The sequence below is a fragment of the Heterodontus francisci genome, chromosome 10 (genome assembly GCF_036365525.1).
Source record: "Heterodontus francisci isolate sHetFra1 chromosome 10, sHetFra1.hap1, whole genome shotgun sequence".
In the NCBI taxonomy this organism is placed as follows: Eukaryota; Metazoa; Chordata; class Chondrichthyes; order Heterodontiformes; family Heterodontidae; genus Heterodontus; species Heterodontus francisci.
In genome coordinates this window covers 113,271,937-113,288,875 of record NC_090380.1, presented here as the reverse complement: position 1 = coordinate 113,288,875, position 16,939 = coordinate 113,271,937, and the positions used below count along the sequence as shown (strand labels likewise).

Below are 16,939 nucleotides of genomic sequence, written 5' to 3'. Positions count from 1 at the left end.
TGCCACTCAGCCAATTTCCTAATCGGGTCAATAATTTGCATTCAATTTCATGAGCTTCAATTTTAGCTAACAGTCTCTTATCAAATGCCTTCTGAAAATCCTTATAAATAGCATGCATAGACATTTCCCAGTCCACTACTTTAGTCACGTCTTCAAAAAAACTAATCAGGTTCATCAAGCATGACCTACCCTTTACAAATCCATGCTAGTTCTCTCCGATCAGCTGAAAATTTGCAAGGTGTTCAGTTTTATGAAAGTGATTCTGTTTTTTGTTAAAAATAGTTTTAAAGGAATTTATGGTTAAGCTGAAAATGTTGGACCAGGTTTTTCTTTAAAAAAGAGAGCGCCATCAAGAGGACTGAGGGAGCCAGGTTGGTGTTTCTGGTTGTCACATGGCTCAGGTTAGGCTTTGTACAGAAACCCTGGCAACAGAGGCATAGAAGTGATGAATGCTCCTCTGATTGGACAAACCCAGTAGCAGCAGAGAGTACCTGGATGGGCAGAAAAATAACTGTCAAGCTTTTTGGTTGTTAGTCAGTGTGTGTGTGGTTATACTTGGTCTTGCCCGTCTAAGAGCGAAGACCAAAGTACGGAAAGCCCTCATCAGGGAACTGTTTGCTGACGATGCTGCATTAACATCCCACACAGAAGAGTGTCTGCAGAGACTCATCGACAGGATTGCGGCTGCCTGCGATGAATTTTGCCTAACCATCAGCCTCAAGAAAGGGAACATCATGGGACAGGACGCCAGAAATGCTCCATCCATCAATATCTGCGACCACGCTCTGGAAGTGGTTCAAGAGTTCACCTAGCAAGAACCAAATACTGGAGGGCGAGAAAAGTAGAAAAAAAGAACACCTCTTCTCCCCTTCACCGAACTCGCCTCTCACCAAACTCGTATTTCCACACTCAGCTTGCAATCTGCTCACCGTTTCTCATTAACGAACAAAATTAGCGAACGGGTACTAAGCTGTACAGACCCAGATGTCCAATCTTGGTACTCCTGCGAAGTTGCTGAGTTAATTCATCTCCACACTCCTGGTTAAGAAAATTTGGACGAGAAGGCCATTCAGCCCCTCAAGCCTGTTCCACCATTCGGTTAGATCATGCTGATCTGTATCTCAACCCCGTTTGCCTGCCTTTGCTCCATATCCCTGGATACCCTTATCCAAGAAAAATCTATCAATCTCAGTCTTGAAAGCTCCAATTTTCTCCCAGCATCCACAGATGGGGAGAGAGATTTCCACAACCGTTTGTTTGAAAAAGTTCTTCCTGATTTCCCACCTAAATGGCTTTGCTCTAATTTTAAGGTTGTGTCCCCTCGTTTTTGATTCTTCTGCCAGAGGAAATAGTTTCTCTGCGTCTTCCCTAGTGAATCCTATTATCATTTAAATACCTCGATCAGATCACCCTTCAATATTCTATACTCAAGGGAATATAAGCCAAGTTTATGCAACCTGCCCTCATAATTTAATCCTCTCAGCCCTGGGATCATTCTAGTGATCTGTTACAGGATTTGTGAATGAAGAAGACTCATGAAGGTAGGTGGGACTCAGCTACAGTGACGTCCATGATGAAGTAGTCTGCTCATTGCTTAGGTTCACACGTGAAGGATGAGCACTTGAGCTGACAGCACTTGTTAAACCAAACTCCAGCATCAGTCTGAGCCTTAAGAATGGGGAGGCAGGGGGGAGGGTTCATGTCCCTTTAATGCTGGATGTTAGAGCCGTCTGCGTGAGTGCTTTTTTTTTTTAGTTCATTCATGGAATGTTGGCAAGGCCTTCTTCTTGCCGCCTTCTTGAACCACTGCAGTACATCTGGTGTAGGTATGCCTACAGTGCTGTTGGTGGGGTTGGGGCGGGGGCGGGAGGAGTTCCAGGATTTGGACTCCACCGAAGAAAGTGCAGCAATATATTTTCAAGATAGGTCCATGACTTGGAGGTGACAGTGTTCCCAAGCACCTGGTGCCCTTGCTGTTTATTTGTGGTAGAGGTTGCGGCATGTATTACTGTATGTAATGAGTACCTGTGGGTCTTTTTTCAGTTACAGTGAAGCCTTGATATACCTTATCCACGCTTACCAATATAACAAAGAGTTGCTGTCCAAAGGGATATACAGAGGACATGATGAAGAGCTGATGTCACATTACAGGCGAGAGTGTTTGCTCGTAAGTACAGTTTGACACAAGCAATGCATAATTAACATATTCCTACAGGTAGCCTCTAGGCAATGATGCACTTGAGTCAAAATGCAACATTTGCTTTTTTTTCTAATTGCAATCCTGCTTTATGCATCTTTGTGATATTTAGAATCTGCTGTATAATCTAGGCAATAAGCTGCATTACCAAACAATTCACTGTTTATTCGCTAGGCAAAAGAACATTGTTGAAAGGTGTGACTTGTACATCAGATTTTATACCTATCCCAGTGTTGTTAATGGTGTCTGGAGTATTGGGTTAAGCAGTGCCCTGTTACTACTTGGACATTGATTCCAGTCTCGCTGTGACTCTAGGGACGAAAGTTCTCTTTCAGTTGGCTGGAGCTGTTCCTTCTGAGTCGAGTTTGGGAAATCTCAACCCAGTTCCTACTGAGCAGGGACGGGGAGCAGTAACCCTCCTTTAATTAGCGCGCTCATGCTGTGAGGCTGCAGGGAGAGAAGTAGAAAAACGTCGCACCATTGCGGAAAGTGGCATCTGAGACACGTGGGTAGAATAGTGGGAGTTTCACTTTGCATCTAATAGTTTTAAAAAGTACATGAATAATGCAACTCGTCTAAGTATCTGAATAATTTGAAATATAACCTGCATTACCTGTACTACGTTATGTAGAATTTAGAACACAGAAACAGGTCCAACTAGTCTACGGTAGTGTTTATGCTCCACACAAACCGCCTCCCAAAATTTTACATCTAACCCTATCAATATATTCTCCCATTTCTATATCCCTCAAGTATTTATCTAGCTTCCTCTTAAATGTATCTGTGCGATTCACCTCAACTACTTGTGGTAGTGAGTAAAACATAAAATAAAGGGGACAATTCTTAAGGGAGTGCAGGAACAGAGGGACCTGGGGGTATATGTGTTGAATGTGGCAGAGCAGGTTGAGAAAATTATGTTTTAAAAAAAAAAAGGCTTACAGGATCCTTACAGGCTTTATAAATAGAGGCATAGAGTACAAAAGCAAGGAAGTTATGATGAACCTTTATAAAACACTGGTTTGGCCTCAACTGGAGTTTTGTGTCCAGTTCTGGGCATCACATTTTAGGAAGGCTTTAGAGTGTGCAGAAAAGATTTACGAAGATGGTTCTAGGGATAAGAGTTCCAGTTACAGGGATAGATTGGGGAAACTGGGGCTGTTCTCATTGGAGAAGAGAAGGTTGCGAGGAGATTTGTTAGAAGTGTTCAAAATCATGAGGGAGTAGATAGAGAGAAACTGTTTCCGTTGGTGGAAGGGTCAAAAACCAAAAGCCGCCAATTTAAAGTGATTGGCTAAAGAAGCAATGGCGACATGAGGAAGGACTTTTTAACGCAACGAGTAATTAGAGTCTGGAATGCACTACTTAGAGTGTGGTGGAGACGGATACAGTCATGGCTTTCAAAACTGAGTTGGATAAATGCCTGAAGAGAGAAAATTTGCAGGGTATGGAGAAAGGGCAGGGGAGTGGTACTAATTGAGTTGCTCTTCAGAGAGCTGACACAGACACAACAGGACAAATGGCCTCCTTCTGTGCTGTAACCATTTTATGAATCTGGAAGTCCACATTCTGGGGAGACAGCGTGGTGGTAATGTCGCTAGACTAGGATTCCAGAGGTCCAGGCTAATTCCTGGGGACATGGGTTCAAGTCCCACCATGGCAGTTGGTGGAATTTAAATTCAATTAATAAATTAAATTCAATTAGTTAATAAAAATTCTGGAATTGAAAGCTAATCTCAGTAATGGTGCCCTGAAACTATCATCACTTGTTGTAAAAACCCATCTGGTTCACTAATGTCCTTCAGGGAAGGAAATCTGCTGTCCTTAACCTGGTCTGGCCTACATGTGACTCCAGATCCACAGCAATGTGGTTGACTCATAACTGTTCTCTGAAATGGCCTAATAAGCCACTTAGTTCAAGGGCAATTAGGGATGGGCATCAAATGCTGGCCTGCCAACGATGCCGATATCCCATGAAAGAATAAAAAAGAAATTCTGACCACTCTCTGGGTTCCTCCTGAATTCCCTATTGGATTTATTAGTGACAGTCTTATAGCCAGGGCCCCTAGTTGTGGTCTCGCCTGCAAGCGGAAACATCTCTCCAGCCACCCTATCAAACACTTTTTCATAATCCTAAAGGTAAATTAGAGCACCCCTCAGTCTTCTTTCCAGAGAAAAGAGTCCCAACCTATTCAATCTTTTATGATGATGTAACTGTAGTGCACTGCTGAGGAACAGGTGACTTTGGACCTATAGTTCCCAAAGCTCTCCACCACTGGAGATTTCCTCACCTCATGTCTCGGTCTGCTGTAAAGTAATTGATAGAAAGATTAATTGCTATGGTTAGTCAGCAACTCCATTATTGTTCTATCATGCGATTACCCGGATGGTAAAGGCAAACCAGATGGAGCTTGGGTGTTTCAACATCTAGCAATTTCAATGTTCCAAACAGAGTAGTACAGCATGGAAGGAGGCCATTTGGCCCATTTCAGTCTGTGCTGGATGTTTGTAGAGTGATCCAGTTAGTCCCACTCCTCTGCTATTTCTCCACATTCCTGCAATTTTTTCTCCTTCAAGTATTTATCCAATTCCCTTTTGAAGGCTTCTGTTGAACCTATCTATCAGGCAATGCATTCCAAATCCTAAATGCTCGTGCAAAAGATGTTTTCCACATGTCGCTTCTGGTTCTTTTGCCAATCACCTTAAATCCGTGTCCTCTGGTTATCAACACTATAGCGATTGGAAACAGTTTTTCTTTATTTACTCTGTCTAAACCCTTCATGATTTTAATCATCTCTATTAAATTTCCTCTTAGCCTTCTTTGGTCTAAGGAGCGCAACCCCAAATCTCCAGTTTATTCATGCAACTGTAATCCTTCATCCCTGGAACCATTCGAGTAAATCTCTTCAATCCTCCCTCCAAATTTATTATGCTTTATGCTAACATTATAGGCTATTTAAGGCTGTTTGACATATTCCTTTGCTGTGCTTGTGGTAGAAACTGAACGAACATGCTGCAGCTCTCTTCGAGTCTGGAGACGACCAAGAAGTAGAGGAAGGTCTCACCGCCATGAATGAGTTGGTTGTACCCTGTCTGCCACTGCTGTTGGTGGATGAAATGGAGGAGAAGGACATTGTGGCTGTAGAGGACATGAGGAACCGATGGTGTTCATATCTGGGGCAAGAAATGGAACGTAAGTATTGTTGGATGAATATTGAGCTATCCAGATCCGGAGATCCAGCACAAAAGAGAAGGTTCCGGACTGTGAGGTAGATTGAAGTATATTGAACTAGATTTTTAAAAAATGTAAGTTGAAAGAAACCAAAGAGTTGTAAATCATTAGATGTCACTGGAAATGGGCTGTTTTTCTGTTAGGAGATTTTGGTGATTTGTTTTGAAGGGATGAAGTAGATAGAAAGAGGCTATTTCCAATGTTTTAAGGGGCCTAGAACAAAGGGACACAGGTGTGAGCAAATGTAGGAGATTTAGGGCAGGGAGCAAGAGAACCTTTGTTTTAACAGGGAGCTGGGAGGTTATGGAATCCTCTACCAGATTTTGTGATTGAAGCAGAGACTAGGTCAACGTTTAAGAATAGATAAGGTCTATGGTTGAAGGAAAAGAGGGGAAATAAAAACAAGATGAGCACATGGGATTAGGTCTACTCTTCGTGTGGAGGATGGTCATCATGGACTGGTTGGGCAAAACAGCCTCTTCATTCCTATGTGATAGGTTATGAGCGGCATGAAAGAGGAATTAGTGTTGAGAACCACTGCTGTTTGTTACTTTTATGAATTATTTAGAAGCTGGAGTCAATACAAAGTGTCCAGATTTTCAGACGGCTTTGGAAATGTGGGCAGAAAGGTGGCAAGTTACTGTGTTAGAAACAACAGGGAAAGGAAGTACTCATTAAGTGGTAAGATTTTAAGTGAAGCAGCGGAGCCTTGGTTGTCCAGCTCATTAAAGATAGTGTGCCAATAGATAAGGCCATAAATTGAATCTTTGGTTTTGTATCTAGCAGCATAGAATGCAAAAATAAGATTATAATGTTGAACATTCATATTAGAGTTAAGTTGAGCTGTTATTGGGGTATTGTATATAGTTACTGTGCATTCCTTTTTGAAGATGTAAAAATAATGAAGCTGATGCAGGGATAAAATCAATAGGACTCATGACTATTCATGAGATGTTACAAACATTCTAATTCCAGTGTCATTTCAGGTTATTTTGTTAAACGTAAATATATGTATATAATTAAACACAAACGCTAATCGATCAAAGTTGAAAGTGCCATGGGGAAAGGGTTCAGTCTGTGTGGACTTTTAATTAGTGATTAGGTTTAAGATAATATGCATGTCTCTCAGATTATTCCTATATTTAGTGTTATGTTTCGTAAAGTTGCAGAATAAGGAAGAGTATATTTTTATTATTTGAATTCAATTAATAAGTCTAGAATTAAAAATCTAGCCTCATGGTGACCATGAAACCGTTGTCGATTGTTGTAAAAACCCATCTGGTTCACTAATATCCTTTAGGGAAGGATATCTGCCGTCTTTACCTGGTCTGGCCTACAGGTGACTCCAGACCCACAGCAATGTGGTTGATTCTTAAATGCCCTCTGAAATGGCCTAGCAAGCCACACAGTTCATGGGCAATAAATGCTGGCCTAGCCAGTGACACCCACATCCCACAAACAAATTTATTTTAAAATTGGGTGTAGCGGGGGGAAGAAAAGGGAGATTTTTTAAAATCGTGGAGACTGAATACAAATGCTCAAAAATTATGAGGGGATTTGATAAGCAAGTAGGAGGAAACTGTTTCTACTGGAAAGTGGGTTAGTAACCAGAGGCTATAGATTTAAACTAAATGGCAAAAAAAAACTAGAGGGCAAATGAGAAATTATTCCACCAGAGGGTTGTTCAGATCTGAAACACACTATCTGAAAGGGTGGTGGAATCAGATCTCATAGAACTTTCAAAAAGAATTTGAACATGCATTTGAAGAAAGCTAATTGACAGAGTTATGGGGGAAAAGGCTGGGCTGTGGGACCAAATTGACACCCCATCCACCACCTTCAATCTTCACTCCCTTCATCACTGACACACAGTGGCAGCAGTGCGTGCCATCTACAAGATGCACTGCAGCAATGCACCAAGGCTTCTTCCATAGCACCTTCCAAGCCCGTGACCGCTACCACCTAGAAGGGCAGTAGTTGTGTGGGAACATCACTACCTGCAAGTTCCCCTCCAAGCCACATACCATCCTGACTCAGAACTATATCGCCTTTCCTTCACTGTCACTGGGTCAAAATCCTGGACTCCCTTCCTAACAGCACTGTTACATACACCCATACACCCCCAAGGACTGCAGCAGTTCGAAAAGGCAGCTCACCACCACCTTCTCAAGGGCCATTAGGGATGGGCAATAAATGCTGGCCTAGCCAGCAACACTCACATCCCACAAATTAATAATAAAAAGAAAATCAGAGAGCTCTTTCAAAAAGCCAGCACAGGCACGACAGGCTGAATGGCCTCCTTATGTGCTATAAAAGTCTATGTTTTTTGAGACTCATTATTCTGAAAAGGTCAGATGAAACGTACTCTGAAATATGTATAGTTGAATGGAGTATTAAGTGAAAAAAGCAAGATGGCATTTATATCACAGTGATGTATAAAGCAAAAAAGTGTGGGATAAAGCAACAGTGGGCCTGTTGAAATAAAAACTCTCCCAACCAGTTAAGAATTATCCACAATTAAAATTGTTGAGATTGTGAAGGATTTGAGAAATCTTTTGGTAAAAGCAGCCTTAAAAAGTAACAGCATATTTTTGCTTTGAGTGTTGAAAATATTGCTGGGTATATATAGAAGCATATATTGCCATTGGCTGCAATTGTGGGCATTGTGATGTTTGTGAGTGAGAGATGCTTTTTGGTGCTGAGTGGCATGCTGCCATGGGTAATCAAATAAAAATTATGGGGAGTCAAAACTTGAGTCCATAATGAGATTAAAAAGACAATTCATATAAGTGCTGTAGTAGGGTGAAAGACATAGGATTGTTAAATACGTGCACTGCAGAATAGTGAGCCTGGAGTGCACTCAGGAGGCGAGAAGTAGCAAAGGATAGGAAACCGGGACGGGGGTCCTTGGACATCGCCTGGGATGCAGAGCACCATCAGTCTCCCAAGTTCCCTCCAAGTTACACACAACAACCCAATGTGATCATACATCGGCCATTCCTTAATGGCTGCTGGGTCCAAATCCTGGAATTGGCTCCCTAACAGATCACCTTTACCACTTGGGACTGTAGCGGTTCAAAAATGAAAGCCCACCACTGCATTCTCAAGGGTAGTTGGGGATGGCCAATAAAATGCTGGCGTTGCCTACAATGCCTGAATCCCGAGAATTGCATTTTATTTTTATTACACCCTGACGGGCAACAATTTGCATAGAGATTCTCAATATAAATGTTTACATAGCATTTAACATATAAATGTTATCTAAAAGTTGTGACAAGAGGAAGTGGCATGAACTGGAGGTCATGTTCGAATGTGTAGTCAACTGAAGTAGGGGTTAGAGTGCAGGAGGAGCAGAGTGACCAGAGGTAATTCTTTCTCCAGCTTAAAGCCATACATTCTGATCTTATTTTTAAATAAATGCCTCGATTTTTTTTTTTAATGGTTAAAAGAAACGCTTGCATTTTTATAGTGCCTTTCACGACTTCAGGTGGCCCCACAACACTTTACTAGCAATAAAGTACTTTTTGAAGTGTGGTCACTGGTTTAACATAGGAAATGTGGCAGCCGGTTTGTGCACAGCAAGCTGTCGCACACATCTACATGATAATGACCAGATAATATCATTCAGTAATGATAGTTGAGGGATAAATATTATCCAGGACACAGGACACAAGGAAGGATATTCTTGACTGAGAGGGGGTGCAACAACATTTCACTGGATTCCTAAGGGTGAGGAGGGCTATCCTGTGAGTAGAGATTGAGTAGAATGGGCCAATACTCTGGTGTTTAGAAGAGTGAGAGGTGATGTCATAGAAGCATTTATTTAGCACCTTTAACTTAATAAAAAGCCCCAAGGTGCTTCACAGGAGGAGTATTAAACAAAATGTGTCACCGAGCCACTTAAGGAGATATTAGCAAAATACTGCGGATGCTGGAAATCTGAAATAAAAACAAGAAATGCTGGAACCACTCAGCAGGTCTGGCAGCATCTGTGGAAAGAGAAGCAGAGTTAACGCTTCGGAACCGAAGAAGGGTCACTGACCCGAAACGTTAACTCTGCTTCTCTTTTCACAGATGCTGCCAGACCTGCTGAGTGGTTCCAGCATTTCTTGTTTTTATTTTATATTATAAGGAGATATTAGGCCAGATAACCAAATGCTTGCTAAAAAAGGTAGGTTTTATGGAGTGCCTTAAAGAAGAAAAGCGAGGTAGAGAGACAGAGAGATGTAGGGAGGGAATTCCAGAGCTTGGGGCCTAGGCAGCTGAAGGCGCAGCCACCAATGGTGGAGAGATTAAAATCGGGGATGCTCAAGAGGCCAGAATTAGAGTGCAGATATCTTGGAGGGTTGCAGGGGCTGGATACAGAGATAGGGAGGGGCCAAACCATGGAGGGATTTGAAGACAAATGAGAATGTTAAAATTGAGGCATAGCTCAACTGGGAGACAATATAGGTCAGTGAGTGCAGGGGTGATGGGTGAACAGGACTTGGTTCAAGTTAGGACACAGCAGCAAAGTTTTGGATGACCTCAAGTTTACGGAGGGTAGAATGTGGGAGACCAGCCAGGAGTGTGTTAGAATAGTCAAGTCTAGAGGTAAAAAAGGCATGGATGAGGGTTTCAATAGCAGACGAGCTGAGGCAGGGGCAAAGTTGGGCGTTGTTCTGAAGTTGAAAAAAGGTGGTCTTAGTGATGTCGTGGATATGTGGTCAGAAGCTCATCTCAGGGTCAAATATGACACTAAGATTGAAAGCAGGCTGGTTTAGCCTCAAGACAGTTGCCAGGGAGAGGGATGGAGTCGGTAGCTAGGGAACATATAGAATCCTTAAAGGACTTGACAGGGTAGATGCTGAGAGGATGTTTCTCCTGGCTGGAGAGTCCAGAACTAGGGGTCATAGTCTTAAGATAAGGTGTTGGCCATTTAGGACTCGTGAGAAATTTCTCACTCAGAGGGTTGTGAATCTTTGAAATTCTTTATCCCAGGAGGCTGTGGATGCTTAGATGCTGATTATATTTAAGACTGAGATCAATAGATTTTTGGGCACTAAGGGAATCAAAGGATATAGGGGTAGGACCAGAGAGTGTTGCGGTCGAGGATCAGCCATGATCTTATTGAAAGGCGGAGCAGCCTCCAAGGGCCGAAAATCCCACTCCTCCAATTCTGCCTTTCATTGAAATATTGCCATGGGATCTTGTGTATCCACATGAGTGTTCAGAAGGGGCCTTAGTTTAATGGGTCATTCGAAAGATGGCATCTCTGCAAGTGCAGCACTCCCTCAGCCCTGCACTGAATTGTCAACCTAGATCTCATGCTCCAGTCTCTGGAGTGGGACTTGAACCAACCACGTTCTCTTTTAGAGTCGAGAGAGCTACAACTAAATCAGGGCTCAGTCTTGGCAGTTTGGGAAGTGGAGGTCGGGTTGGTTGAAGCATAGGAATTTCTCTGCAGTACAGGCAGCGTTACTGGGGGAAATGCTACTGAGTGTTAAAGTGCCATAAAAACAAAATACTGGAAATACACAGCATCTGTACAGAGAGAAACAGAGTTAATGTTTCAGGTCTGTGGCTTTTCATCAGAACTGGGAAAAGTTAGAAATGTAATAGGTTTTAAGCCAGGCTCCTATGTAATGTCTTGGGACATTTTGCTATCTTAAATACACTATATAAATGAAGGTTATGGTTGGTGAAATATGCAGAGGGGTTAGTTTTGTTAAATTATAGTTAATATATCTCCTGTGGGGATGCTCTTGTGAGTCAGTGGATACATTAAAGGTAGTTCTCTGAAGTGTGACAGGAAGTAGTCCGAAACTTGGTAATGTCATTTTTATTTTAAAATAAATCTTCCTCCTCTCCCTTTTGCAGCCAACTTACAAGAGAAACTGACCGACTTCCTGCCAAAGCTGCTGGACTGCTCGACCGAGATCAAAGCTTTCCGTGACCCGCCAAAACTACCTTCCTTCTCCACGCACGAACTCTGTGAGTGCTTTGCTCGTGTAATGGCGTCTCTCAGTCGAACTCCTGCAGACGGCAGATGAAAAGAAACACGGGATTTTTTTTTCGTCATCGGGGAGCACGTTACAACCAACAAGGACTTCTTTTGTTTCAATTTTTTTTGTTCCAAAATATAACCCTTGCCTTCCCGTCACAGGGTTTGCTTGCTGCTGCTATAGATTTTACCCGTTTTTAAGAAATAAAAAAAATGAAATTAACCGCAACCAAGGCGTCCATTACCATAAATGAACTTTTTAACGGCAGGACGGAGAGTGGACACAGCTCATGTGCACGTGCTTTGGATACGACCGGAGGAGATGGTGATGATTGAGGAGCAAGAGAGGAAAGGAAAGAGACAGATGTTTAAATTAAGAATTGAACTTTATAAAACAGATTTCCGCTTCTTTTTTTGGTCCCCCGCTGCTGCCACCAGGTTTCTGTTAAAGTGTTAACTCACCATGCTATCATTTTTCTAAGAAAAAGAACCACAATTTCATCTGCTGAATTTTATTCTTTCCAAATTACGCTTTATGACAGCCAATAATATTCGAGGTGTAGGTGCTGACCTCCACGCTCCCCCCCCCCCCCCCCCCTGGAAAACGATGTCATGAGGCTTGTGAAGGAACAGAAAGAATAAAGTTTTATTTATGGCTATTTTTTGATGTAATGATGAAACCTCCGATGTTCTGTGTTTTTTTTTTAATATCTCTGTTCCTTTGAAAGTCAAGTGTGGAAGATAATTGCCCTGGAGTTTTCAGGAATTGAAGATTAATCTCCTGGACATCTTGGCACAATAACCCCTGGAAAGCAAATTCTTAGGGGTGTTAAAACAAAATTCTGCTGATTTTCATTTACTTTCGACATTTTCATTCATGTTTGAGAGGGAGAAAGAAGGCTGTTTTACTGACTGCTTCTCTGGAAGGCTGAGGGGTGACCTGAGAGAGATCTTTAAGATTATGAAAGGGGTTGATAGGGTAGACATAGAGAAGATGTTTCCACTTTGGGGGAGTATAATGCCTCATAAATCCAATAAGGAATTCAGGAGAAATTTCTTTACCCAGTAAGTGTTGAGAATGTGGAACTTGCTACCACAGGGAGTAGTTGAGGTGAATAGCATAGATGCATTGAAGGCAAAGCTTGATAAGTACATGAAAGGGATAGCAGGATATGCTGATAGCGTGAGATGAAGAGGGTTGCTCATGTGAAGCATAAACACTGGAATAGACCTGTTGGATTGAATGAGCTGTTCTTGTGCTGTAGAATTCTAACAGTCAAGATTAATCCATTTGTGTAACAGACTCTACTCACTTTCCAATTGTCTGTGATAAGTTCGTGCACCATGCAGATGCACCACCAGCAGGAGTATGGGTCAACCCTCTCCCTAGGCTGTGCGGCACTCCAGAACTTAGCGCACAGGGCACAATCAGGCCACGCACAAGAAGCGAGCCCTTTAAATTTTGCACATGTGCAGCCACACGGCAATCTTAAAGGTATGGTCAGTGCAACAAATTGGCCGCATATGGCGGAGAGGTTAGAGAACATTGGTGTAGGAGGAGGTTGGCTCGAGACAGGAGGTCATGTGATGAAACCTCCATGAATACCCCCAAACACAGTTGGCACTGTCATTCATACTTCCCTAAGTGTGTTACTTTAAAGTAATGCTGTATGTGTGTTTGATGGATAGGTACATAAGAAGTAGGAGCAGGGGTAGGTCGAACGTGCTGCACCATTCAGTAAGATCATGGCTGATCTGACCATGGCCTTGCCTCCAGTTTTTGCCTGTTCCCCATAACCCTTGACTCCCCTGTAGATCAAAAATTTGTCTAACTCAAACTTGAGTATATTCAAGGAACCAGCCTCCACTGCTGTCTGAGGAAGAGAATTCCAACAAGTCACAATCCTGAGAGTTCTGAGAGACGAAATTCCTCTTCATCTTCAATTTAAATAGGCGACCCCTTATTCTGAAACTGTGGCCCCTAGCTCTAGGTTCCCCCATGAGGGGAAACATCCTCTCAGCATCTACCCTGTCAATCCCCCTCAGAATCTTATTTGTTTCAATAAGATCACTTCTCATTCTTCTAAGCTCTAATGAGTACAGACCCAACCTGCTCAACCTTTCCTCAGAAGGCAACCCCTTCAACCCAGGAATCAACCTCATAAACCTTCTCTGAATTGCTTCCAATGCAAGTTTATCCCTCAAGTAAAGAGACAAAAACTGTACACAGTACTCTAGGTGCAGTTTCACCAATGCCTTGTACAGTTGTAGCAAGACTTTCCTACTTTTATACTCATCTTTCTTTCTTTCTTTTGGGCCTCCTTATCTCGAGAGACAATGGATACGCGCCTGGAGGTGGTCATACTCATACTCATACCCCTTGCAATAAAGGCCAACATTCCATTTGCCATCCTAATTTTTTGTTTTACTTGCATGTTAAGTTTTTGTGTTTCATGTATGAGGAAACCCAGATCCTTCTGTCCTCCAGCATTCTGCAGCCTCTCTCCATTTAAATAATATTTTGCTTTTCTATTCTTCCTACCAAATTGAATAACCTCTCATTTTCCAACAATATACTTCATCTACCAAATTTTCACCACTTCACCTAATCTAACTATATCCCTTTGCAGACTCTTTGTCATCCGCACAACTGCTTTCGTACCTATCTTTGTATTGTCAGCAAATTTGGTCTCTCCATCCAAGTTATCAATGTAGATTGTCAATAGATGAGCCCCCAGCACTGATCCCTGTGGCACCCATGAGTTAGTTTGTCAACCTGAAAATGACCTATTTATCCCAACCTTGTTTTTTTTAGATTTAGATTTAGAGATACAGCACTGAAACAGGCCCTTCGGCCCACCGAGTCTGTGCCGACCATCAACCACCCATTTATACTAATCCTACACTAATTCCATATTCCTACCACATCCCCACCTGTCCCTATATTTCCCTACCACCTACCTATACTAGGGGCAATTTATAATGGCCAATTTACCTATCAACCAGCAAGTCTTTGGCATGTGGGAGGAAACCGGAGCACCCGGAGGAAACCCACGCAGACACAGGGAGAACTTCTGTTAGCCAATCCTCTGTCCATGCCATGCACTCTTGTACAGTAACCTTTTATGTGACACCTCATCGAATGCCTTTTGAAAATCCAAGTACATTACATCTACTGGTTCTCCATTCTCCATCCTGCTCATTACATCCTCAAAGAACTCTAATAAATTTGTCAAACATAACTTCCTTTTCACAAAACCATGTTGACTCTGCTTGATTGTATCATGATTTTCTAAATGTCCTGCTACAACTTCCTTAATAATGGATTCCAGCATTTTCCCAATGTTAGATGTTAGGCTAACTGGACTATAGTTCCCTGCCTTCTGTCTGCCTTCATGAGTAGGAGGGGCATTACATTTGCGGTTTTCCAATCCGCTGGGACCTTTTCAGAATCTGGATGTGTGTATATATAGTCTTTTTCTCCCCTCCCCATTCTTTCCAATTTTCTTCCTTTATGTTCACCTGAAACCTTCTGAGTCACATTACACAGGAATAATTTAATAAAAAACAGATTTAGGAGGTTCAGATCTGTCTTGAAGAAATTCCTTAACTACTTTGACAATGCTACAGGTAAAATTGATCATGACACTCCTAATTATGTGGCTTATACTTAACGAAAGCTTTTGGCAAGGTTGCATAAAAGTCTGTTAATGGAACTGAAAGCTGTTAGAATCCAAGGTGGAAGCAGATTCAAGAAAAGCATCAACTGAATGCTGCTTAGACTTTTATTAGCTTATATTTGGGAAGTGTTGACTGGTCCTCTGTTGGGCCAGTGTTTGGATGTTTTCTAAGTTTTCATAAATGACCTGGATACTAAAACCAGCTATAAGTTGCATTATGTTACTGATAATTTACATTGATATAGAACCTTTAATGTAGTAAAGTGTTCTAAGGAGACTCCAAGATGCATTCTGTTAGGACTGAGGCGGGAGGAGTGCACTGTCTTTTCTTGTTCCACTTCTCCACAGGTCACAACATATATTTCAATGTTTACCCAGTTACAAATACAGTCAATCATAGACTGTGCTCTTTATCCCAGAATAAAGTACACCAACCAGGTTTCTTTAATAAACAACAAAATTATCAGTATTATAAAACAAGCCTTAACCAGTAACGAAGCAAAGCATTAATGCACAGAGTGAAATATGAAGGTTCCCTTTTACCTTGGCCCCTTTTTGTCACATATGCATACACGCTGGTTAACCAAAAAAAGAGACTTTCTCTTTGGAGCTCTGTTACAGAAAAAAGAGACAAGAATACATTGGCCAAGTACTTGCTAATTCTTGAAGAAAAAAAGAGAAGATATGGAAAGATGTCAGTTGTCCCTTTTTGGTTTGCTGTCCCAAATACACTTGGACCGCTGTCACTAGGATCTCTCTAGAACAGTTCTTTTCAGGCGACATTGAGGATTAGTTTGGCAGGCTTTCCAGAACAAATGTGACAACAGGGGTTTCTGGCAGGATTTTCAGGAGAAATGCAGAATCAGTTTCTCTATTTCTTACACTTGATTCTCAGAAAGTTCTCAAAGAGACGGAAGAGGGTGAGCTGATGGTGACTGCTCTCTTGGCTGTTTTTTTTTCCAATTGCCTTCAAAACAGTTCACACCCCAACACGCTGTTCAAACTGAAACCAGCAACAATATCTCCAGAGTCAAGCCTCCTGACCCCTATAAATCTTGACCTATCACTTCTCTGTAAACATCTCTCCCATGTCAAAAAATCCCTGCTGGGTATTAATCTGAAGGCAGGCAACTTCCAGTAAATGTTGTTTTCAAACAAGACCTCTAGGTGTCCTTTCAATGATCTCAGTGGGAAAAAAAATCCATTCTCCCAAATAAAACAATGTTCGTGATTCTAAAATACACGAGTCCTCAAAAAAAACTGAACATGAAACATTAGGCCAGGTGATCAAAAGCTTTGTCAAAGAGGTAGGTTTTAATGAGCATATTAAAGGAGCAGAGAGAGGTGGAAAGCTTTAGGGCGTTTTTATTTGGGATGTGAGCATCGCGGGCAAGGCCAGCATTTGTTGCCCAATCCTAATTGCCTTTGAGAAGATGGTGGTGAGCTGCTGCCTTGAACTGCTGCATCCATCTGGTGTAGGGTCACCCACAATGCTGTTAGGGAGGGCGTTCCACAATTTTGACCCAGTGACAGTGAAGGAATGGTGATATAGTTCCAAGTCAGGATGGCGTGTGGCTTGGAAGGGAACTTACAAGGTGGTGGTAAAACAAAAAAAAACAAAGAAAATTACAGCACAGGAACAGGCCCTTCGGCTCTCCAAGCCTGTGCCGATCCAGATCCTCTATCTAAACATGTCGCCTATTTTCTAAGGGTCTGTATCTCTTTTCTTCCTGCCCATTCATGTATCTGTCTAGATACATCTTAAAAGACGCCATCGTGCCCGCATCTACCACCTCCGCTGGCAACGCGTTCCAGGCACCCACCACCCTCTGCGTAAAGAACTTTCCACG

General features: G+C 42.1%; 1 protein-coding gene across 7 annotated transcripts in view; it reads left to right on the top strand.

The window, feature by feature from the left end:
* Positions 1-12,089, top strand: part of usp25 (ubiquitin specific peptidase 25) — a 193,253-nt gene extending 181,164 nt beyond the window's left edge. For all 7 annotated transcript variants that reach the window (XM_068041275.1, XM_068041274.1, XM_068041273.1 and 4 more), the window contains 3 exons: positions 2,044-2,167; positions 5,192-5,387; positions 11,286-12,089. In XM_068041275.1, coding sequence (XP_067897376.1) covers positions 2,044-2,167; positions 5,192-5,387; positions 11,286-11,458 — 493 coding nt within the window. In that variant the 3' untranslated portion in view covers positions 11,459-12,089. The remainder of the gene's footprint in view (positions 1-2,043; positions 2,168-5,191; positions 5,388-11,285) is intronic.
* Positions 12,090-16,939: the final 4,850 nt, after the last annotated feature.